A 20,235-nucleotide genomic window follows, 5' to 3' on the forward strand; every position below is an offset into this window, starting at 1 on the left:
GCTATGCTAGTGGTTAGTGGCTACCAGAGATATATACATATGTTTTGGTTGTTTTTGATAGATTTCTGTCCTGTGCTTGATTGATTATGATGGCAAAATGCTGAACTGATAGTTGCTTTCAGTTTCAGATTTTTACCTTCAAGTTGTAAAATATTGTCTCAATTACCTTGCTTTTTAGATCTGCTGATTTCACACAACGGTAGCTGAAATTCCAAGTGGAAGGCAATCAAAGCTTGACACATTCTGGCAGTAAAACATTGTCTGGAACAAGAGAGAACCAGGGTTTCAGTCAGAATTGATCAAATCAGAATGACTTGCATATGTACTAGAATGAGGAAAATTAAGTATAGGTTTGGGGAAGTACTTTCACATTAATGAATAGATGTATGAATCCTCTAAAAAGGAATATGGTGGACTTTCTGATATTTTTAGTCACGTTATAAAGAAGCAAAATGTATTTGGGTAGATGGAGGCTCCATTAGAGATATTGAAGGTCTTCCCTGAGAGAGTCATTGGCTACTGGAATGGGCTGCCCGGGGAGGTGGTGGAGTCGCCGTCCCTGGAGCTGTTGAAGGCAGGATTAGACATGGCACTTGGTGCCATGGTCTAGCCTTGAGCTCTTGGTAAAGGGTTGGACTTGATGATCTATGAGGTCTCTTCCAACTTTGGTGATACTGTGAATAGATAACTTGTTTCCTGTGTTTATTTGTTTTAAGTTTTAATGTATTTTTGCATATATTTATTTCACATCTCTCTACTGAGTTTCAGAGATTTGTTGATTTCTCTAAAATAAGGCATTTTTGTATTTCTTTAATGAAACTCAAGTTAAGCAATTGAGCTCTTCCAACCCTACTTTAGGCAAGTTTTCCAGACACCCAGTTTACTCGTATGAGTCATACCATTGTCTGAAATCGAGCTTCTCACACTAGAATGATTTACTAATGTGCTTAATTGTTTAAAAGGCCAGACTTTGTATTATGTAAATTTGTTTGTTGTTGAAATAGATGTACTTTGCTCTCAGTGCTTCATAGCTCTTGATTGCTGTCCTGTAAAAGTATCCTCATAAATTCTTAGTTATTTTAAGTTAGACTGTAAGATTTCAGATACTTGTTTGAGGTGTAAGATTGCATGGACATGGCTTTCCTGCTTCCACTGATAGCTCGTGGTTCCCAGCTGGTGTGAATATTTTGCAAGGTATGAAATCCAATAGCTAAATCCTGCTGTGATGGTTTGGGTGTTACCCGCCCCCCCACACTTTAGAAATCACCCAGACTAGTCTCAGCTGGCTCTGGGAATATAAATGAAGCTATTTATTTACAGCTAGCACAATATACAAGCAGATATTTACAGTATATACAGTTATATACAGAAATATACAAGGTAAAGGTAATACATAAACACAACTCCCCTCCCAGAAACGTGAGTCCCCAGAGGGGCTCTCAACCACCCCTGCACCTTCCCCCTGCCCCTCTCAACCTTACCCCAGTCCTAAAGAAGAATAGAGGTTCAGCCAAGAGGTTAAGAAGCAAAGGTGGGTTAGTCCACGTGGAAGGTGAGGTTAGGGAGATGCAGTTCAGTCAGAAGCCCAAGGCAGAGCGTGAGACAAAATGGCAAGAGTGTTATCTAATGTTTTCATTTCTTCTTCAGCAAGACTCTGAGGGAAGTAGACATCATTGTTTTCCTTTCACAGCCTATGATCTACTTTTTCTCACCAAAACACTCTAGCTTGCTTCAAACTAGCACACCTGCTCCATAGGAAGCAACATAAAGTAAGCTCTGCTTTGTTTCTGGTTGCACTGGGGAGTGCAATGCTGAGATATTTGTGCCAGGCAGGGTCTGCCAAGCTTGTTTCCAACATGTTCTGCTGCACTGGTTCTTGCAATAAAAGGGACTGGCAGGGATTGCACTGCACTCTGGAATAGGCTGAGGGTGCTGGGGTTGTTTGGTCTAGAGAAGAGAAGGCTCCAGAGAGACCTAATAGTGGCTGTCCAGTGCCTGAAGGGTACCTACAAAAAAACTACAGAGGGACTGTTGGAGGATGTCCCTGCTGACTGCAGGACTGTTGGATTAGGTGATCTTGGGAGGTTCCTTTTGAGCACAAACCAACTGCTTTGATCCTAGACAGCTACCAAACTACTATTCACACACATCCACTTTGACATTTAGTACCCTTAGGATTGTGTATTTACCAGAATACTGAACTTGCTTTGGATTGGTAACTGATTAATTTTGAAGAGAAAACCATTAGAATGCTTCCTCTGAAGAAACCTGACACCCTCACAGTTATTTTAAACAATTTCAGTATCTTGATGGTGTACCTTTCTGATACTGATAGTAACTGGTGCTATACATAATGAAATCAGGAGTAATCTAAAATACTGTTTGTATTGCTTGTAACTTAAGCTTTTTGCATTAATTTCTTTTAATACTTGCAATTTTTACAGATAAAAGTAGATGTGCAATTTTTGGTCTGGTTTCTGGTTTGGAGACTATATGTAAATTTACCTTAACAACTTTCTGTTTTCCAGTCCTCACAGGAGCCTTGCTATTAAAATGGGGAACTCCATGCAAATTTTGTAATAATACTGCACGAGAGAATTATTTTGTCCCTTCTCTTGGGGATCATTGTGGAGGAAGGCACAGTGGAGCTTAATGAATTGAATCTGGATCCTGCACCTGATTGCATATTAGTTACTTTTGCCAATGCAACTTCACACTGTTCTGGGTGTCCCTTGGGTGTGGCTGTTAAAGGACACAATAAAACAAATGAGATGTTTTCTCTCTCATGGTTTTAAAGGGCAAAATTAGAGTTCTAATTGCTTTGCTTGAAGATCTATAATAGTCAGCGTTTTACCACTTATTAGCCAAGATTTTGCTTGCCAAGTTAGTAAAGAGCAAACAACAACAATAATAATCCCTGAAAGCACCTGGCTTCCTTTTTGACACTGAATTTATGTGATGCATTGGTGATCCAGAGTGTTTTTGCCAAGTGGTCAGTCTATATGATCTAAAACTTGGATACTGAAACTGTATCACTTCAAAAAGGTCCCCTTTCAAGTGCCAAAACTTGACAAACAAAAAAACAAGCAGTAATATATTTAGAAGAGCTTTCTTCCACATAGTGCTGGGTTTGGGTACTCAAATTGTCATCTAACCAAATGGTGGGGATCACCTTCAGTGTCTTGTTTCAGTAAAACAAAACTCAGGTTTCTGAATCTTGTGCAAAAGAGGACTTATAACCTGGCTCTGTGGCCACTGAATTGTTTCATCATGCCTTGTGAAACTGTAACATCTTTTCTCAAAGGACACAGCCTCAGGCTGCGCCAGGGGAAATTTAGGCTGGAGGTGAGGAGAAAGTTCTTCACTGAGAGAGTCATTGGACACTGGAATGGGCTGCCCGGGGAGGTGATGGAGTCACCATCCCTGGGGCTGTTCAAGGCAGGATTGGACGTGGCACTTGGTGCCATGGTCTAGCCTTGAGCTCTGTGGTAAAGGGTTGGACTTGATGATCTGTGAGGTCTCTTCCAACCCTGATGATACTGTGATACTGTGATATTTCAGCCACCCATGTGAATGCACTGGCATAAGGAAAGTGTGCCGTGGGAAGTGGAAATGGTTGGGGCATAAGGGGGGGTGCTGGTTTCATACCGAAATTGCAGTGCTAGTAAAATTGCTGGATGTTTCGTGGTCTTCAGGGAATTGTGTGAATAGTGAGGCTGCCAGAGTGTTTTTCTTTTCCCAATTAGATCTTGAAGTAGCTTTGTTTTGCGCAAGCAGAGGTTGCAGAGGTTCTTAAATTCCTTACACAAACCAGTTACTGTCCAAGTATTGTCAGTGGGTCAAGGGAAGGGAAGTTATTATTCCCCTCTCTTCAACTCATGGAGGTAATCATCTAGGGCACTGATTCCAGGTTTGGGCTGTCTGGTATGAGATCTTATCACAATTGACTGGGAGGAGGTTGGAGTGAAGTAAGGGCCTGTCATTTCTCCCCAGTAACAAGTCATAGGACACAAGGAAGTGGCCTCAATTTGCATCAGGGAAGGTTTAAATTGGTTAATAGAAGAAACTTCCTTACTGAAAGGGTTGTCAAAAACTGGAATTGACTCTGCAGGGAGGTGGTTGAGTTACCATTTGTGGATGAATTTGAAAGAATTGTATATGTAGTGCTAAGGGACATAAACCTGTTTAACATAAAGTTTGCCTGGCATTGAGACAGAATCCCATAAAGGGTGTGAAATTACTGATTTTTTGAGATACTGGCATCCTTACTGGATAAGTCCTTGATTGACCTGCTTTGCACAGGAGGTTGGGTTAGATCACCCCCAGATGTTCTAACATCTGTGATTCTATGATGACTTTACTTGTCTTCAAATGTCAAACTAAATATTATCATTCAGTGATTGTGCTTAATTGCGATTAATGGGAGAGATGAAATCTCATTCACTTTGTGCTGCTTTTTAGGCTTTGCTCTCTAGTCCTCTTAAGCCAAAGAAATAGTGCCTGAAGTACCCCTACTGTCCAGTTCATGTCACTAGGAGATGATGGCATGAAGTAGGTGTTGGTTATTTCTGTACTCTCAGTTTAACCTGAAAACTATTTCCAACTATTTTTATGTCTATAATCGTGCTCTATGTTTTATTGTGCAATGAAAAAAGATGTTTTTAGTAGATGTGCCAAAATCTACAAACCCTTACTCAGAGTAATAAACAGGTCTGTAATGAGTGATACAGAAAAAAATATTAAGATGTAGAATAAGTATTTAATTATGTATTGCTGTACTCTGAAAGGAACAGTACATTTAAGTAGGCTTTGGTGAAATTATTGTCCAGTGCAGTGACTGAAAGGCCACAGTGATTGCCAGAATTAGTTGCAATTCAAACTGTTCAGAAAAGAAAAAAGCTTTAGTAATTCTGATTTGCTTCCTTTTACTCTGCATAGTTGGTTTTAGCTCTCCACCTGTGGCTGATAAGGGAGAGGAATCCCAGAATCTTTCAGTAATCAGAGGTAACAATTCAGCTGTCCTAAATGCAAAGCACTGCACTTTAGGATAGACAGCTTTAACCTCTTCTGTGCCCTTCCTTCTTTGTATAAAAGTTACTAAATTAGTAAATAGTAGAAGTGACTAAATTACTAAATAGCACACAACTATTCTATAGTGATTTCTGACTGTGGCTTATTAGCTGAGTTTGTCTTAGCTTGGATTATCTGGAGAAGAGACAGTGTGTATAAGTATCTGAGAGGTGGGTGTCAAGTGGATGGGGCCAATCTCTTTTAGGTGGCCCGCAGCAATAAGACAAGGAGCAACGGGTACAAACTTGAACATAGAAGGTTCCACCTCAACACGGGAGAAACTTCTTTACACTGAGGGTGATGGAGCACTGGACCAGGCTGCCCAGAGAGGCTGTCCAGTCTCCTTCTCTGGAGACTTTCAAAACCTGTCTGGATGCATTCCTGTGCTGACTACTCTAGGTGATCCTGCTTTGCAGGAGTGTTGGACCCAATGATCTCTGAGATCACTTATGACCTTTAATATTCTGTGATTCTGTGATCCACATCTGCACCATAAACAATAATGAACACCTCTCTCCCTGCCTTGGAAATTCAAAAGATTTGGAAAAAAAAAATCATCCTAATGGCAGAAATGTGCACCAACAGAGAAAGTTGTACTGCTGAGCTACTAGACCATTGCCTTTACTGCAGTGGGGATCAGTTTATGTAAATAGTAAAATGGGCCTTAAAGTAACTTAATAATTCTGTTCTCAGTTTTGAGAAAACAATAAATTCTGTGTCTAATATCTGAGACTGCATACTTGAATCATAGAACCATAGAATCAACCAGGTTGGAAGAGACCTCCAAGATCAGCCAGTCCAACCTATCCCCCAGCCCTATCCAATCAACTAGACCATGGCACTAAGTGCCTCATCCAGTCCTCTCTTGAACATCCCCAGGAATGGCGACTCCACCACCTCCCTGGGCAGCCCATTCCAATGGCAAATCACTCTGTGAAGAACTTCCTCCTAACAAAAAGACAAAATAGGAAGCATTAAAAAAAGATAGTTAAAAATGAATAGTATTGTGTATATATAAATTTATATCACATTAATATAAAAATTAATATATGAGATCATATGTGGTTTTGAAGAATACTTGACTGTAGAAGTTAATAAAGCATATTAGCTAGTATCCTGCCTCTAAATATTTTAATGAGGTGTTAAAGTCTTAGTTCCTTTTGTAGACAGTCCAAGGAAGCAGCTTTGTTTTTTATTTACCAAGCTCAGTATCTTTGATCTTTTGGATTTGTAACACTATTGTGATGCTGCTTGTAAAAGTGTTTAGAGGTTTTTAAAGAGCTTTTAAAGACCTTAGCATGCAGGTTTCGTTATCGCTAGACATTAAAGTTTTAATATCCAGCAGGAAATACTATGTATTCGTAGGATTATAATCTTTGCTAGTCTGCTTAGGCATAAATTATAAATGGCTCCTGAAATATTGATAGATTCCATTAGAATCGGAAGGCCGTGTGAGTATTGGGCTACAGGTTGATAGCATCACTACGTTAGCTTAAAGTGACTATCAGTGTCATTCACAAAGCTCAAATTCAATCTTGATGCACATAGGGCTTGTTGTGAGCAACACACTGCACCTAGGCAGTGCAGAAACCCTTCACACTGGGCTTTACTGGAAGTACAAGTTAGCTGTACTTTCAATGGATTGAACTTTTTACTTAGGCTAATTAATGTTAATGTTACAAACCCAAACCATATGGGTGCCAAACAAATTTTAGATAAAGAAAAGTGATGAAACGCTTTCTGAGATGTTAGATTGGGAAGGAGAAAATGCAGTGGTATTTAGGCAGATGTGTCATTGTATAGCTTCATGTGCCATGTCAAGTCACAGAAAGGTCAGGTTTGGGTTTTGGGGTTTTTTTATGACAAATAATTACTTGTGGGGAAATGTCTTTCCTAGGAAACCTATTTGAAAGTTCATTATGCTTAGTTAATTTAGGATGCTAAACCCTCACTTTTCCATTGTGAGAGTTCTCATTCTTTGCATATATTGCCTTATATGCTGAAAACATTAATAGCTGCTTGGAAAATTGTTCATTCTTCACATACATACAAATTAATAGAACTTCTGTCTCCTTTACTCACTGTTCATTGAGGCATGAGGGCTTGAGAATTCAATGTATCAGCGGTAACAGTTTTGGATAGCCTGGAGAGATCTTGGCGTTGAGGAGGCCTGGCATGCATGATTTAAACTAAATGTGCATAGAATAACCTATGATAGTTTATCTAGTTCTGCTGCAGGTAGGTTATACCACAGTTGTTGTATCTGTAATCTGTTCTAAATTGCCTACAAGAGGTTTTTGTTGCTGTTGATGTTTGGTGATGAAAGTCACATTTATATTATAAGATGGGCTTTGTTATCTAACTTGAATTAAAGAATAATTGTAAAAAGATCAGGGAAGACTTTTGTGTTAATTTATTTTCTGCCAAATCTTAATAGAAATTAAATTAGAGCAAATTTCTGTGATAATTCAGATAAAAATTGGGATACTATGTGGAATGGCTTGCAAAAAAAAAAAATCTATATCCAGTTGTTATCTGGACTGAATTAATTGAAAATATCAGTGACAAGCTGCTACACAAACAGTCCTGCACTGAGTCTTGGACAGATTTTAAAAGCACTGCTTATTGTTGTACTCTAAAATTGGACAGTTTTTGGACCCTTGCATTTTCTACTGTAAAGTTTCTTTGAAGGATACTACAGAAATTGAAGCTACAATGGATGAGACTCCAGGTGAGTTGGTGGGTTCAGCAGTACATAGGTACTTGAGCTGGTTGGGACCTTCATGTTAGTTAGGTGGTTCCAGGCACAAGACATGCTGGAACATGTGCAGAGAAGGGCAACAAAGCTGGTGAGGGGCCTGGAGCACAAACCCTATGAGGAGAGGTTGAGGGAGCTGGGCCTGTTTAGCCTGGAGAAGAGGAGGCTCAGGGGTGATCTTATTACTGTCTACAACTACCTCAAGGGGCATTGTAGCCAGGTGGGGGGGTGGCCTCTTCTCCCAGGCAACCAGCAATAGAACAAGAGGGGACAGTCTCAAGTTGTGCCAGGGTAGGTATAGGCTGGATATTAGGAAGAAATTCTTCACAGAGAGAGTGATTTGCCATTGGAATGGGCTGCCCAGGGAGGTGGTGGAGGCACCGTCCCTGGAGGTCTTCAAGAAAAGACTGGATGAGGCACTTAGTGCCATGGTCTAATTGATTGGATAGGGCTGGGGGATAGATTGGACTGGATGATCTTGGAGGTCTCTTCCAACCTGGTTGATTCTATGATTCTCAAACAAATACTTGTGTAGGAGCCCTGAAGACAGTTGCATGTTGTGGGAGAGCTTGCTTTGATCAAAGTTGTGTATATTTAAATTCATTCACACTTCCAATCCAAAGATCTTATCTGTAGAAGGTTACTCCTTCATTTTATTTGCCTTTAAAACTTGATTTCTTCGGCATTGCTAGGCGCTAGATTTCTCAGTGCCCCGCAGCAGCACATTTAAAGAACTGCATGAGTAGCCAAGAGCTAGGTTCTGCATGCAAACATGTGGCAACTTCAGATTTAACATGTAATTTAGATGCAAATGCTTGTAAATAAAAACTCTTCGAAGGTGGAATTGGCAGATGTTCTCAATAATTTAAAACTGGGGAGGTTTGCTGGTATTAACTTACATTCATGAGTTCATTGGGAAATTGCATTCTTGAATTTATCATGGAGGAGTCTAGCATCTCAGGTAATCATGATGTGTTGTAGCTTAGCTTGACAAAGAAGAACACTTTTTGAGTGAATTTTGCAAAATACATTTAACAAAATGTGTTTTCCTGACATAAGACAGAAGGAAAAGCCTGTGGTTTTTGCTTGCTTTGTTCCAGTTACTCGAGTTCTACCTATTTCTGTTGAAAGTGGAAAATGACGTGTTGCCAGCATGCTACTTTATAGTGATGCCTTCGCTTTCATGTGTTTCCTTCTGATACATTTCCAAGGGAAGTGTAGAGGGGCATTGATGCACGTGGAGAGAAGTGAAATTTTGTAGCTTTGATGTGCTGAGCACCTTAGCTTGCTTCATAAAGTGCTTCTAGGTCTTAATTAAAAGAGGTGAAATAAGGTAGATTTGAAGAAAAAAAAATGCAACAACCCCCCGCACCGCTCCCCAAATGTACAAAACAAACCCTCCCACAACAATCAGCTAACCCAAAACAAAACCAACCAAACCAAAAGCCAAACCAGAAAGAGACTGCAATGCTAGTTGGTATCTGTAGTTATCCTCTTAGCTCTTTTCAGTTTGCAGCAGTATGCCTTTACTTAATAGTCCTATGCTCAGATTTACTAATTAAAGCTAATCAAAAGTGATTTCCCAGATTCTCTAGTCTAATAAAACAGTTGTAAAAGGCCATTCCCCTTAAAGTTGTTTTATCATCCTACTGTGGGAAGTGTTGTGTTATTGGGCAATCTTTAAAGAACAATCTGAAAGGCAAAATCCCTACTTCCTGTCTCTGGAGAAGGAAGCTGCTACCTAACCTTGAGGGAGAAGACATGTTTGTAAGAAAATATAAGTAACTCAGATTGTACATCTGCCAACTGCCTTGTCACATATGTCTTCTGGGTTCTGTTTCCCAGAATTCCTGTAACAAATGAACTGTTGTTTGCCTGAAAGAAGAAACTTCTTTTAGAGACTCAACTCTACACCAATTTCAGCTATGCTTGGAATTAGGAATAATCAAGTTTGTTGTGCAGCTTTGTTGGCACAGAGGCTTCCTTCTGCATTGGTTTCTTGCATAATCGAGACATGCATCCCCTTTTCTGTGTCTGTGGGAAGAAGTGGTTGTTGGAAGTGAGGAGGGGAGGACATGATATTTTAGAGCACAGAACCCTCATTCAGGGCTGCTGCAGTAAATGTCATGAGAAACAGGAAGATCCAAAGTTTGATTTAAAATGTATTTCAGGAGAGGCAGCATAATCAGGTATCAGTGTCTGGGTGGAGTGCTTATTCAAGAGACTTTTTAATTGCTAGCTGTTATCTTGGTGGAGTTAGCTTTTAAACTTCCTTTGTGTAGTTACTTTAATTGTAGCAAGTGCTTAACTCTGCCCAGTACAGTACCTAACTCTCTAATTACTTTCCACAACCTACATTTTTCTCCCAAATGAGAAATGCGAAGTATTTATTATTATCAAAAAGCCAGTAGATTAAAAAAAAAATAACCAACAAAAAACCCCTGACATTTTAAGGTAGCAAACTACAGGAATTGTTTTGTTGCTTAGTTCTTCTGAATGGGAAACATGATTTAAATTTGAGAATGGGCAATTAAGTAATTCAGTTCACTCTTCTCACTTAAAATTTTAGCTATGCTTTGGACTGTTCTAGCTTAAATCTTACATTTTTCTGGGTTTTTTTTGTTTGTTTGTTTAGTTTGTTTTTTTGTGGTTTTGTTTTGTTTGGGTTTTTTTTATCCCCCACTGAGGGATCAGTGAAAAGGTACATTTTTAAACTAACAATGACCTTGGGGTTTGAGGGTTTTTTTATTATATAAAATTTTAATTGCATTTCCTGATATAAGACTGGAATAGTAAGAGACAAACCACGACAATGATTTTTGGTTGAAGACCTATGCGCTTGCATGCTTGGGCCTTTTATGTCTGCTGCAGTTTGTAAACTGGGATGAGAACTCATCCTCCTGCATTAAGGCTGAATTGAAGCAAGTCTCTCAAATGCCAAGGATTCCTTCTGTCTCTCTTGTCAGGTGTTTGGACTAATCTGCTTGTATCACCTCTTTGCACAGGCAGCAAAGGGACTTTGAATCTCCAGAAGTGCATCTGTCGCTCCCTTAGGACCTAGAAGTGATCTTGCGTTTAACTGCTCAGTTTGTGGTATGAATCAAACCACAGATACCCAGCAGTCTCTATGTGTGCATATATCTTAGGAGAACTTCTAGAATGGAAAGATTTTCAAATTGACACCAGTAAAAGAGACCATTACAGACTGTTGTCTGCACTATTTGTGTAGGGTTCAAAGCAATCTCATGATCAAAGAATCAATGAATGTCTTAGATTGGAAGGGACCTCAGAGATCATCTACTCCCACCGTGGTCAGGGATGCCTCTCAGATTTGGCTGTTGAAGCTCTCATCCAATCTGACCTTGAACACCTCCAGCCAAGGAGGAGGCATCCACATCCTCCCTGAGCAACCTATTCCAGCATCTCACCACCCCTGTACTGAGGAACTTCTTCCTAAGATCCAGTATAACCCTACTCCCTCAGTTCCAAACTCTTCCCCCTTGTCCTGTTGCTAGACATCCTTATGAAAAGTCCCTCTACAGCCTCCCTGTAGCATCCCGTCAGGTATTTAAAGCATCTCTGAGGGGTCCCTTGAGAGTCTTCTCTAGACTGACAACATCATCTCCCTCAGCCTATCCTCACAGCAGTGTTCTGGCCCTTGGATTATCTGTGATAAGTTCTCACAAAGCTTTCATATATTGTCTTGTTCTTACCACCTCATATTACATCTGAATTTTCTTAGGTTTAAGGTCAGAATATCTGACAGTCTCAAACTGGCTTTCTTGTATAAACCAGTATGCAGTGATTTCTTAAATTAACTCTAGTCACTAGTCTTGATGGTTAAGTGGCAGAACTCACCAAAATTGATCTTCTTGTTAGTATTTTAAGATGTGCTCTCAGGATCAACCTTTAGTCTTTCTATAGGTAGATAGAGAAAATATTTACTTTTTATTTACATTTTTAATAAAACTAGTTTACATTTAGACAAAACTAGATCCTTTGAAGAGTATCATAAATAGCCTAGCAGCTTAATGAGTGAACGAATTTGGGAGTAGGTCTACCAGGAACATTATTTCATCAGAGTTTCAGCATGAAAAGTGCCTTTTTCTGATATTCTTAGGGTTTTTCCTGGGTTTTGATCTAGTTGATTACCAGCCTCACCATATATTTTGTTACTGCACAGTCTTAAGAGATAAAGCTAAAAGAGATCTAGCTGTAGATGTGGAACAGAAAATATATGGAGAAGTTATTATTAAAATAGTAAATTAATTGGAGGCAGCAGTTCAGCTGGATTTGTGTGGTATCTTCTCTGAAGTTAACTGAAAGACGGTGTCAGTGTTGTTGCTGTGTTGGTCGGCTCCCTGTCAGTAAGCTCACCGGAATCCCAGCCTAAGGTGGGGGAAGTGTGATGTTCCAGTCCTCTGGCCTGCACAAGTCATGGCATGAGGCTGAGGATATCTTCTTGCTGACCTCTCCCCTCTGGCACAAGTCATTTACAGATCAGCCACATCCAGTCCAGCCAAGACGGAATGGAGAAGATCAAGATTTGTTTGTGAATAAGTTTCCCCAAGGAAATAGCCTATTGTCTTCATACTTGTCTTACTAAAGACTGACTGATCTTGTTTGAGCACTGTCTTGTAAAACCTAATGTGGATTTGTGTGTGTGTTTTCTTTTTAGATTGGCGCATATGATCAACAGATATGGGAAAAATCGGTAGAGCAAAGAGAAATCAAGGTAATAACATTTCAACCTTTTGGGAGGTAGTTACTGGGCGTGCTGTCTGTGGTTGTGTATGCTGATGTAATTTACCCTCTGTGTGGTGGTATTTAATACTGGTAAAGTAAAACCAGACTTCTGGTGTGTAGCCAAACATAGCTAGCATACCATGCTCTATTTATTGCACATAAGCAGTAACACTGCAGCACTGAGCCTGCTACATCTCTCTATATCTCAGTACCTTTTTTTTCTTTTCAGTTATCTTAAGCCAGGGCTTAGTTGTTTTAGTATGTCTGTCTTTCACTTTTGTGTTCTAATTCTGATGTCAGTTATCTGAGCTCTCTTTGCTTTCAGTTAGTTACCTTATACCTGCAGTTTACTTTTCCTCCTTTATGATGCTGTCATTGTTTTGTACAGTTTATTAGACTGGTAAGTACTCCAGGCTTTGTTTTCCTGAACAAGCAGTTTAACAGTGTTCTTTGCATTTTGGTTTAACTAACAGTGTCATCAATGTCTGCTACATTGCTAAACTGCTTTGGAGAAAAAGAAGCAAACAATCTATATTTAATGTTGTACTCCATAATGTTGAAGTTCATTTCAGTTAACATTGTCTTGCAATTAACCTTTCTTTTTCCTTCAAATACTGCACACAGGAGGTATGCTATTTCTGCTTGAGTTTCAAGGCATTGCTTAACACCGGACAAATGTCCATTGCTTTAGTTTCCCTTAGGGTGTTTTTTTTCCCTGCCCAGCAGTTAAATGGGTAAGCAGGGTGTGCCGGAGGCACTTGTTAGCACTGCAGGGAAACCGCTCCCGACTTGGAATGGCAGGCTTCACTCTACAGATTAACTTTGAAGCCGGAGTGGATGGGATTTTAAATCTAAGGCACGGCGGCTGTGGTAGGATCTGTCTCCCGACGCTGTCCTCCCGGCTCTGCCCCACCGCCGGCTGCTCGGAATATGCCGGGCGAGCGGCAGGGTGGGTGCCAGGCAAGGCGGGCTGCTCGGAGGCGCCCAGGGCATCTGCAAGCATCAGCTGCAGCCTGAATGACTCTTGTTAGCACGGGCAGGAGCTGTCGCAGGAAATTTGTGTCCTGCGGTGCCATTTGTCTGGCATGCGCAGGAGATGCTTTCAGAGACCTGCTTGGACATCAGGACAGCTTATTTCCAACTGAGAGCCAAGCCTGGTACTTGCTGTCAGCGTCCTTCCCATAACCATGAAAACTGCTTACCATTATGACAGATGTTGTTATAATGACTGTACACTAGGACATTATTCCAATAACTGATTGCAAATGACAGCATACCTTGTGCTTATTCCTATTGCATCCCCATTGACTGGAGCCCAATAACTAAGAAATTAATGATGATGACCATAGGAGCTTCTGTGGACTCAGCTTCGTGTAACAACAGCAACACTCAAACAGGCCACTAAGCTCAAGGATTGCACAATGGTGCTTTAATATCAAAGCTACTACAGTACTGTTCATAAATGAACTTAACTAAAAATTAACTAAAAAATCATACTTTTGTAGAAAATCTGATTCTGATATTACATAAAGGTATTGCTTAGTTAGAGCTATAGTAGAATCTATTAAGATTAGTTTTATTTTTTTTTCCAAAAGAATTTTTACAGTAATAGCATTTTAAAGCATTTTCAATTAAACTTCATTGACTTTGTTATAATTATAGAATCCTAGGACAGCTTAGGTTGGGAGGGATCTCAGAGATCATCTAGTACAACCTCCCAGCCAATTGAGTCTCAACTAGACTTGGCTGCTCAAGGTCTCATCCAACCTGGTCTTGAACACCCCCAGGCAGGAGGCATCCACAACCTCCCTGGAGTCTCACCAACCTGATACTGGGTGCAGAAAACAAATGTTATGAACTAACCAGGTGGGCCTGAACAGCATGAAACACTGAATATTTTCATTTGTGATTAACATGAGTTTGAAGCACTCAGATATTTGTTATCATAGAATCATAGAGTCAACCAGGTTGGAAGAGACCTCCAAGATCATCCAGTCCAACCTATCCCCCAGCCCTAGCCAGTCAACTAGACCATGGCACTGAGTACCTCATCCAGTCTGTTCTTGAACACCTCCAGGGACAGTGCCTCCACCACCTCCCCGGGCAGCCCATTCCAATAACAAATCACTTTCTCTGGGAAGAACTTCCTCCTAACATCCAGCCTATACTTCCCCCAGCACAACTTGAGACTGTGTCTCCTTGTTCTGTTGCTGGTTGCCTGGCAGAAGAGGCCACCCCCCACCTGGCTACAATGTCCCTTCAGGTAGTTGTAGACAGCAATGAGGTCCCCCCTGAGCCTCCTCTTCTCCAGGCTAAACAACCCCAGCTCCCTCAGCCTCTCCTCATAGGATTTGTGCTCCAGGCCCCTCACCAGCTTTGTCGCCCTTCTTGGGACACATTCCAGCACCTCAACATCTCTCTTGAATTGAGGAGCCCAGAACTGGACACAGTACTCAAGGTGTGGCCTGAGCAGTGCTGAGTACAGGGGATGTATCGCAAATACTTGTGATGCATTAAAAGAGTGGAGCAATTGCATCTTAATGAATGGAATTATTTCACTACATGTGGCAAAACATAGAACCAATTCAGTGTAGTCCATGAAAGCATTTGAGAGCTGACCAAAGGAGTTTTTAAACAGTATGTCACTGTTTATTCTTTTTCCATGGGAAGGTGCATCAAATTGTATAGTTAATTATTATTATTATTACTACATTTTAAAAGAATTCTTTCTTTAAATTGAAAACATGTTTTTAGCCACAGTGGTATTTTTTTTTCCTAGAACTGTACATGTGTTTCCAGAGGATTATTTCTTCTAAGAGGCACGTGCATCTTCAGTGACAATTTCAACCCTTGTGCTCCATAGGCAGTAACACATTTGCAAATAGTTATATCATTCAGCATTCCTCAGTTTTTTTAATGTAATGGAGTGACTCACCTATGCAAGGCTTCACAAGCATCTGTAGCTGATTCCAAAATAATAATTTTCAGTTCTGATTATAAGTTTGTTTTCTCATTCCACCTAAAATTACTTCAGTTTGAAGACTGCTGTTCAGTAAAGACCTTGCACGCTAAACTCTCTACGGTGCTGAAGTCTACAGTACAACTGGCTTTCTCTGTTGTCATCAGAGCATATTCTGCCATATCAATGTTTCACTTCCATGTGTTAGTTCTGGTTTGTTGCAAGCAAGCTCATTTTTCTAATAGATGCATCAGGTGATGACTATATATTTAATTTGTTGTGAACAGTTTGATTAATTTTACTTATCTTTATTAATGTAGCATGAAAAATCCAGATGAATCTAGATGTGAGAAGTAGCCTGAGCTGCACTCTGTATTTGACAATTTGCTTGGTACTCTTGGAAAATTAACATTCACTGATCTTTCATTATAATTTCATCTGAATTGAATGTTTGCATTTAAGCCATCTATGTTTTTACACATGGATAAAATATGAAAGTGGTGGAAATCTAGAGATCATCAGTGAATTAAACTGTTTTTTGAATGAAAACAATTAAACACCTTACATAATAATACCATTTCTTCTTGATATATTTTTTTTAAGTATTCTGTTTACTCTGAGTGAATTATGCTCTGTGGAATCATTGTGTAGTATGACCAAGAGCCTAATCTAAAGGAATCAGAATAAACACAACTGTCTTTGAGGCCTGAGAGCGCAGCATCACATTTTATCATTAGAAATGAACTTGAAAACTTTGCAAGACAGTGTGGCTCTTCAGTGCTGTTTCTAAAAGATGATATAAGCTTACTTTTTCCTCCCTGCTGCTTTCCTCTTGTGTGGAGTTTGGGGTTTTCCTCTTTTAAATAGGCTAATCTAGAGTCACTATTAAGAAAAATGCAGTACTTTACTAGAATTTGGATTTCTGACATTGCTGTTTAGTACGGCTTGCATTACAACATGATTCGCTGTCCAGGTTTTGAATGAAAGAGCTGCAATTTGTGCAGTTTAGGCATCTAAGGAGAAAAGCTATTCAGGAAAGTAATTTGGTGCAAAAATTCTGGAAGCTTAATAAAAATGTATTACTAATTCTTGCAAGTGTGTGCCTGTGTTTTCTGCATAACTCTAAGCCATGGGGGATGAATGCTTAGTCCTTAACCATGTTTGGAAAATTACCTAATGGGTCAGTAATTGGTTGGGTTTTGGTGAGATTGTAAAGTGTGTAAAAAGGCATTTGCTGTGCCTTGTTTCATGGAATGTTTATACTGTTTGAAATCAATGAAGTTGACATATTTGTCTGAATATTCAAAACAGAAGAGGTTAAATACAATTACTGACCACATCAGTACTTTTTCTGTTGTCCTGTCTGTCATCTGCATGAGTTTATTTTAATAGCATTTATCTATTACAGGGTTTGAGAAACAAACCAAAGAAAACAGGACATGTGAAACCAGACCTCATAGATGTTGATCTTGTAAGAGGTATGTCCTGAGATAGAAAAAGCTGTATTTCTCAGTATCAAAATAACTGCCACCCTGTGTATGGTAACAAAAGTGTAAGTACTGAAAAACTCCAACCAACCATGCCTATGTAACTCCTCTCTACAAAGATGAATAGGAAACGTTTTAAAAAGATGGCTTCTGATTAAACTGAAGTCTTAAAGACTTGATTTGGTTTTTTTGTTAGATAGATTTAGATTTTGGGGAAAAAAAAGTGTGTAGATCATAATGGATCAAAGATAGTAGTTGAGAAATCAGGCATTTTGACTTCTTCGAGATCATCTGACATCTAGGAGAAAGGTTATACTGAAATTCCTGGAGAGCAACAGTTCTATAATCCTTGACTATGCCTTGCCCATTGTAAATAACAAATCATCAACAGAAGGTCAGATGATATGATTCTATTCAAAAAGTCTTTATTTATTCTTTATTTTTATCTGTATATAGTTTCTCTCACGCTTTGTGAAAGCTTGGGAAAATATCACTGAGGTTTTTTTCCTATAAGCCCAGCAGCCAGCACAGCCTCCAGAATCCATTCCAGGTAGTGCTCTTTGAATTAATTCTTGAATTAACCAAAGCACCCTGCTGTGCTCTGGCCCTTAGAGATACACAGGCACCATCCCACTCAGAGCTCTGTATAGGTACCTGCTCACACCTGTGTTCCCAGACCATTTCATGGCTTCACCACTTGGGTTGGATTGATCCTGCTAGCACCTACATGTTGTTGGCATTGTCAACATCTGTCCCCTCTCCCACCCTCACTCATGCTCTTATACCTGATTCCAGGTTCTGGCATTCAGTCTGCTAAGGGTGCATACTCTCAAAACAGACCAGCCCCTGTCCAGGAGAGAGTTAAAGGAATCAAACTGGAAGGAATTACAGACTATGGATTTAAACTGGAAGAGGAGAGGTTTAATCTAGATTTTAGGAAGAAGTTCTTTACAGCGAGGGTGGTGAGACACTGGAACAGGTTGCCCAGGGAGGTTGTGGATGCTCCCTCCCTGGAGATGTTCAAAGTCAGGTTGTATGAGGCTTTGAGCGACCTGTTCTAGTGGGAGGTGTCCCTGCCTTAGGCAGGGGTTTGGAACTGGATGATCTTTGGTGTCCCTTCCAACCTACACCGTTCTATGATTTGCACTGGTCAGGTGCATGGCATGGCTGTAGCAGCAGCAAACTCTTAAGAAGCAGCTAGTTATGCTTGACCAGTCTCTTTTTACTCCCTGTACCACTCCATTTCCCCATACTTGTTCCTCCTCAAATCACCTAAACCTCTCCCTTGGTTTCTTCCTTAAACATCCCATAATAAGTCCTGTAAAATGAGAGCTGCTTTTCCTTTGCATTCCATAATGAGTCCCACACCCCTGGCCAATAACCCCTTTTCTTCTGAAAGGTGATTTGGAGAGCAGCTACCAGTGACTTGTGGTGTTGGTTTCATACCTGGGGAACTGATGGTTCTCCTGAGACAGTTCTGATTCTGCCTGCCCTTGTGCCACTCTCCTGGTTTGTGGAGTTGGGCCTTTAATGGGCTCATGGCTTCAGTGATGGATCTAGAAGAATCTCAGCAGGGTTTTATTTGGGCTCCACCTCCTGCCGTTGTCTCTTGAGCAGATGACCTTTTATAACATCATCTAACAATAGAACTTTTCAAAAATGGGCACAGGAGAGAAAGAAACAAAATCAAATAACAATTGAAATTGAAAGAAATAGAAGTTAAAAATAAAGGTTGTTAGGAATTAAGGAACAGCAGCAGGCCACTTCCATATAGTGATATGGAGGAATAACATTTAAATGGCTGCTCTGCACAGATGTCTAAATGGGCATTTAATGTAGTTCCAGTACTAACAGTGCACTCTGTGCCAGCACAGAGCTCAGCAATGCCAGTTCTGGGGAGTAGCATAGCAGCACACAGTAGTTGCCCTCTCAGAGAAGTAGCCTTGATGTAATTTTCACACCCCCAGAGAGTAAATGCTGCAGTTTTCTATTGGGAATTTGCCAGAATCAAAAGAAATGGAGAGAAAGGACATTTTGAATGAGTGAGGTAAAAGATGATGTAGAAGAAGAGACAAAGATAAATTATTGACTGGCTTTCCTGCTCCTAGGCTAGCCCCCGGTTGGACAGGTAGCTGTACTTCTGAGACTTATTCTGTTTACTTGAATGACACATCTGGAGCATTTTACAGATGTTGATGTTTTAGATCCCTTTGCTGTGTTGAGAAGAAGGCTCTTTAGTGCCTGCACAGGCATGTAGGGTTTTCATAAGACTTCCTGCTGCTTCATATTGTTTTTCTGATACTTCGATGAAATTTTTTATTAAATTATTTAAAAACAATTTTGACATGGTTAGAAACAGCAATCTTTTGTTATTCACACTTTCTCAAATCTTAGTATTTGTAGAAATTCCATGGTATTGGCATTCACAATGACACCAGCATTTTGTGCAAATTTTGGATTGAGGACATAGTGAAATGGTGGATGTATGAAATTTGTCGAATAGTTATGTGCAATAATTATCTTAGCTACTCTGCTACTGAACAATAAAAATTATTTTTAACTATAACAATAACATACCCTTTTTTTTTTTTTTTTTAAGGATCTGCTTTTGCTAAAGCAAAACCTGAAAGTCCTTGGACCTCTCTGACCCGCAAAGGAATCGTGAGAGTTGTTTTCTTTCCATTCTTCTACAGGTGGTGGCTACAAGTAACATCGAGGGTCATCTTTTTCTGGCTGCTTGTTCTTTATCTTCTGCAAGGTAGAATCATAGAATCATAGAATCAACCAGGTTGGAAGAGACCTCCAACATCATCCAGTCCAACCTAGCACCCAGCCCTATCTAGACCATGGCACTAAGTGCCTCATCCAGTCTTTTCATGAACACCTCCAGGGACGGTGCCTCCACCACCTCCCTGGGCAGCCCATTCCAATGGAAAATCACTCTCTCTGTCAAGAACTTCCTCCTAACATCCAGCCTGTACTTCCCCCAGCACAACTTGAGATTGTGTCCCCTTGTTCTATTGCTGGTTGCCTGAGAGAGGAGACCAACCCCCACCTGGCTACAGCCTCCCTTCAGATAGTTGTAGACACCAATGAGGTCCTCCCTGAGCCTCCTCCAGGCTAAACAATGCCAGATGATCATAGGCCCAACTTCAAGTGACTGCCAGTCTTAACCATATGGAAGCTGCTCTGTCTTAATTGGTTCACTTTCTACA

At 40.2% G+C, this 20,235-nt stretch overlaps 1 protein-coding gene across 1 annotated transcript in view; it reads left to right on the plus strand.

The window, feature by feature from the left end:
- Positions 1-382: 382 nt before the first annotated feature.
- Positions 383-20,235, plus strand: part of PHTF2 (putative homeodomain transcription factor 2) — a 57,432-nt gene continuing 37,579 nt past the window's right edge. The window contains exons 1-4 of the mRNA XM_064141459.1: positions 383-454; positions 12,507-12,563; positions 16,942-17,011; positions 19,620-19,778. Of these exons, the coding sequence (XP_063997529.1) occupies positions 383-454; positions 12,507-12,563; positions 16,942-17,011; positions 19,620-19,778 (358 nt within the window). The remainder of the gene's footprint in view (positions 455-12,506; positions 12,564-16,941; positions 17,012-19,619; positions 19,779-20,235) is intronic.

The sequence above is a fragment of the Pogoniulus pusillus genome, chromosome 4 (assembly GCF_015220805.1).
Source record: "Pogoniulus pusillus isolate bPogPus1 chromosome 4, bPogPus1.pri, whole genome shotgun sequence".
NCBI lineage: Eukaryota > Metazoa > Chordata > Aves > Piciformes > Lybiidae > Pogoniulus > Pogoniulus pusillus.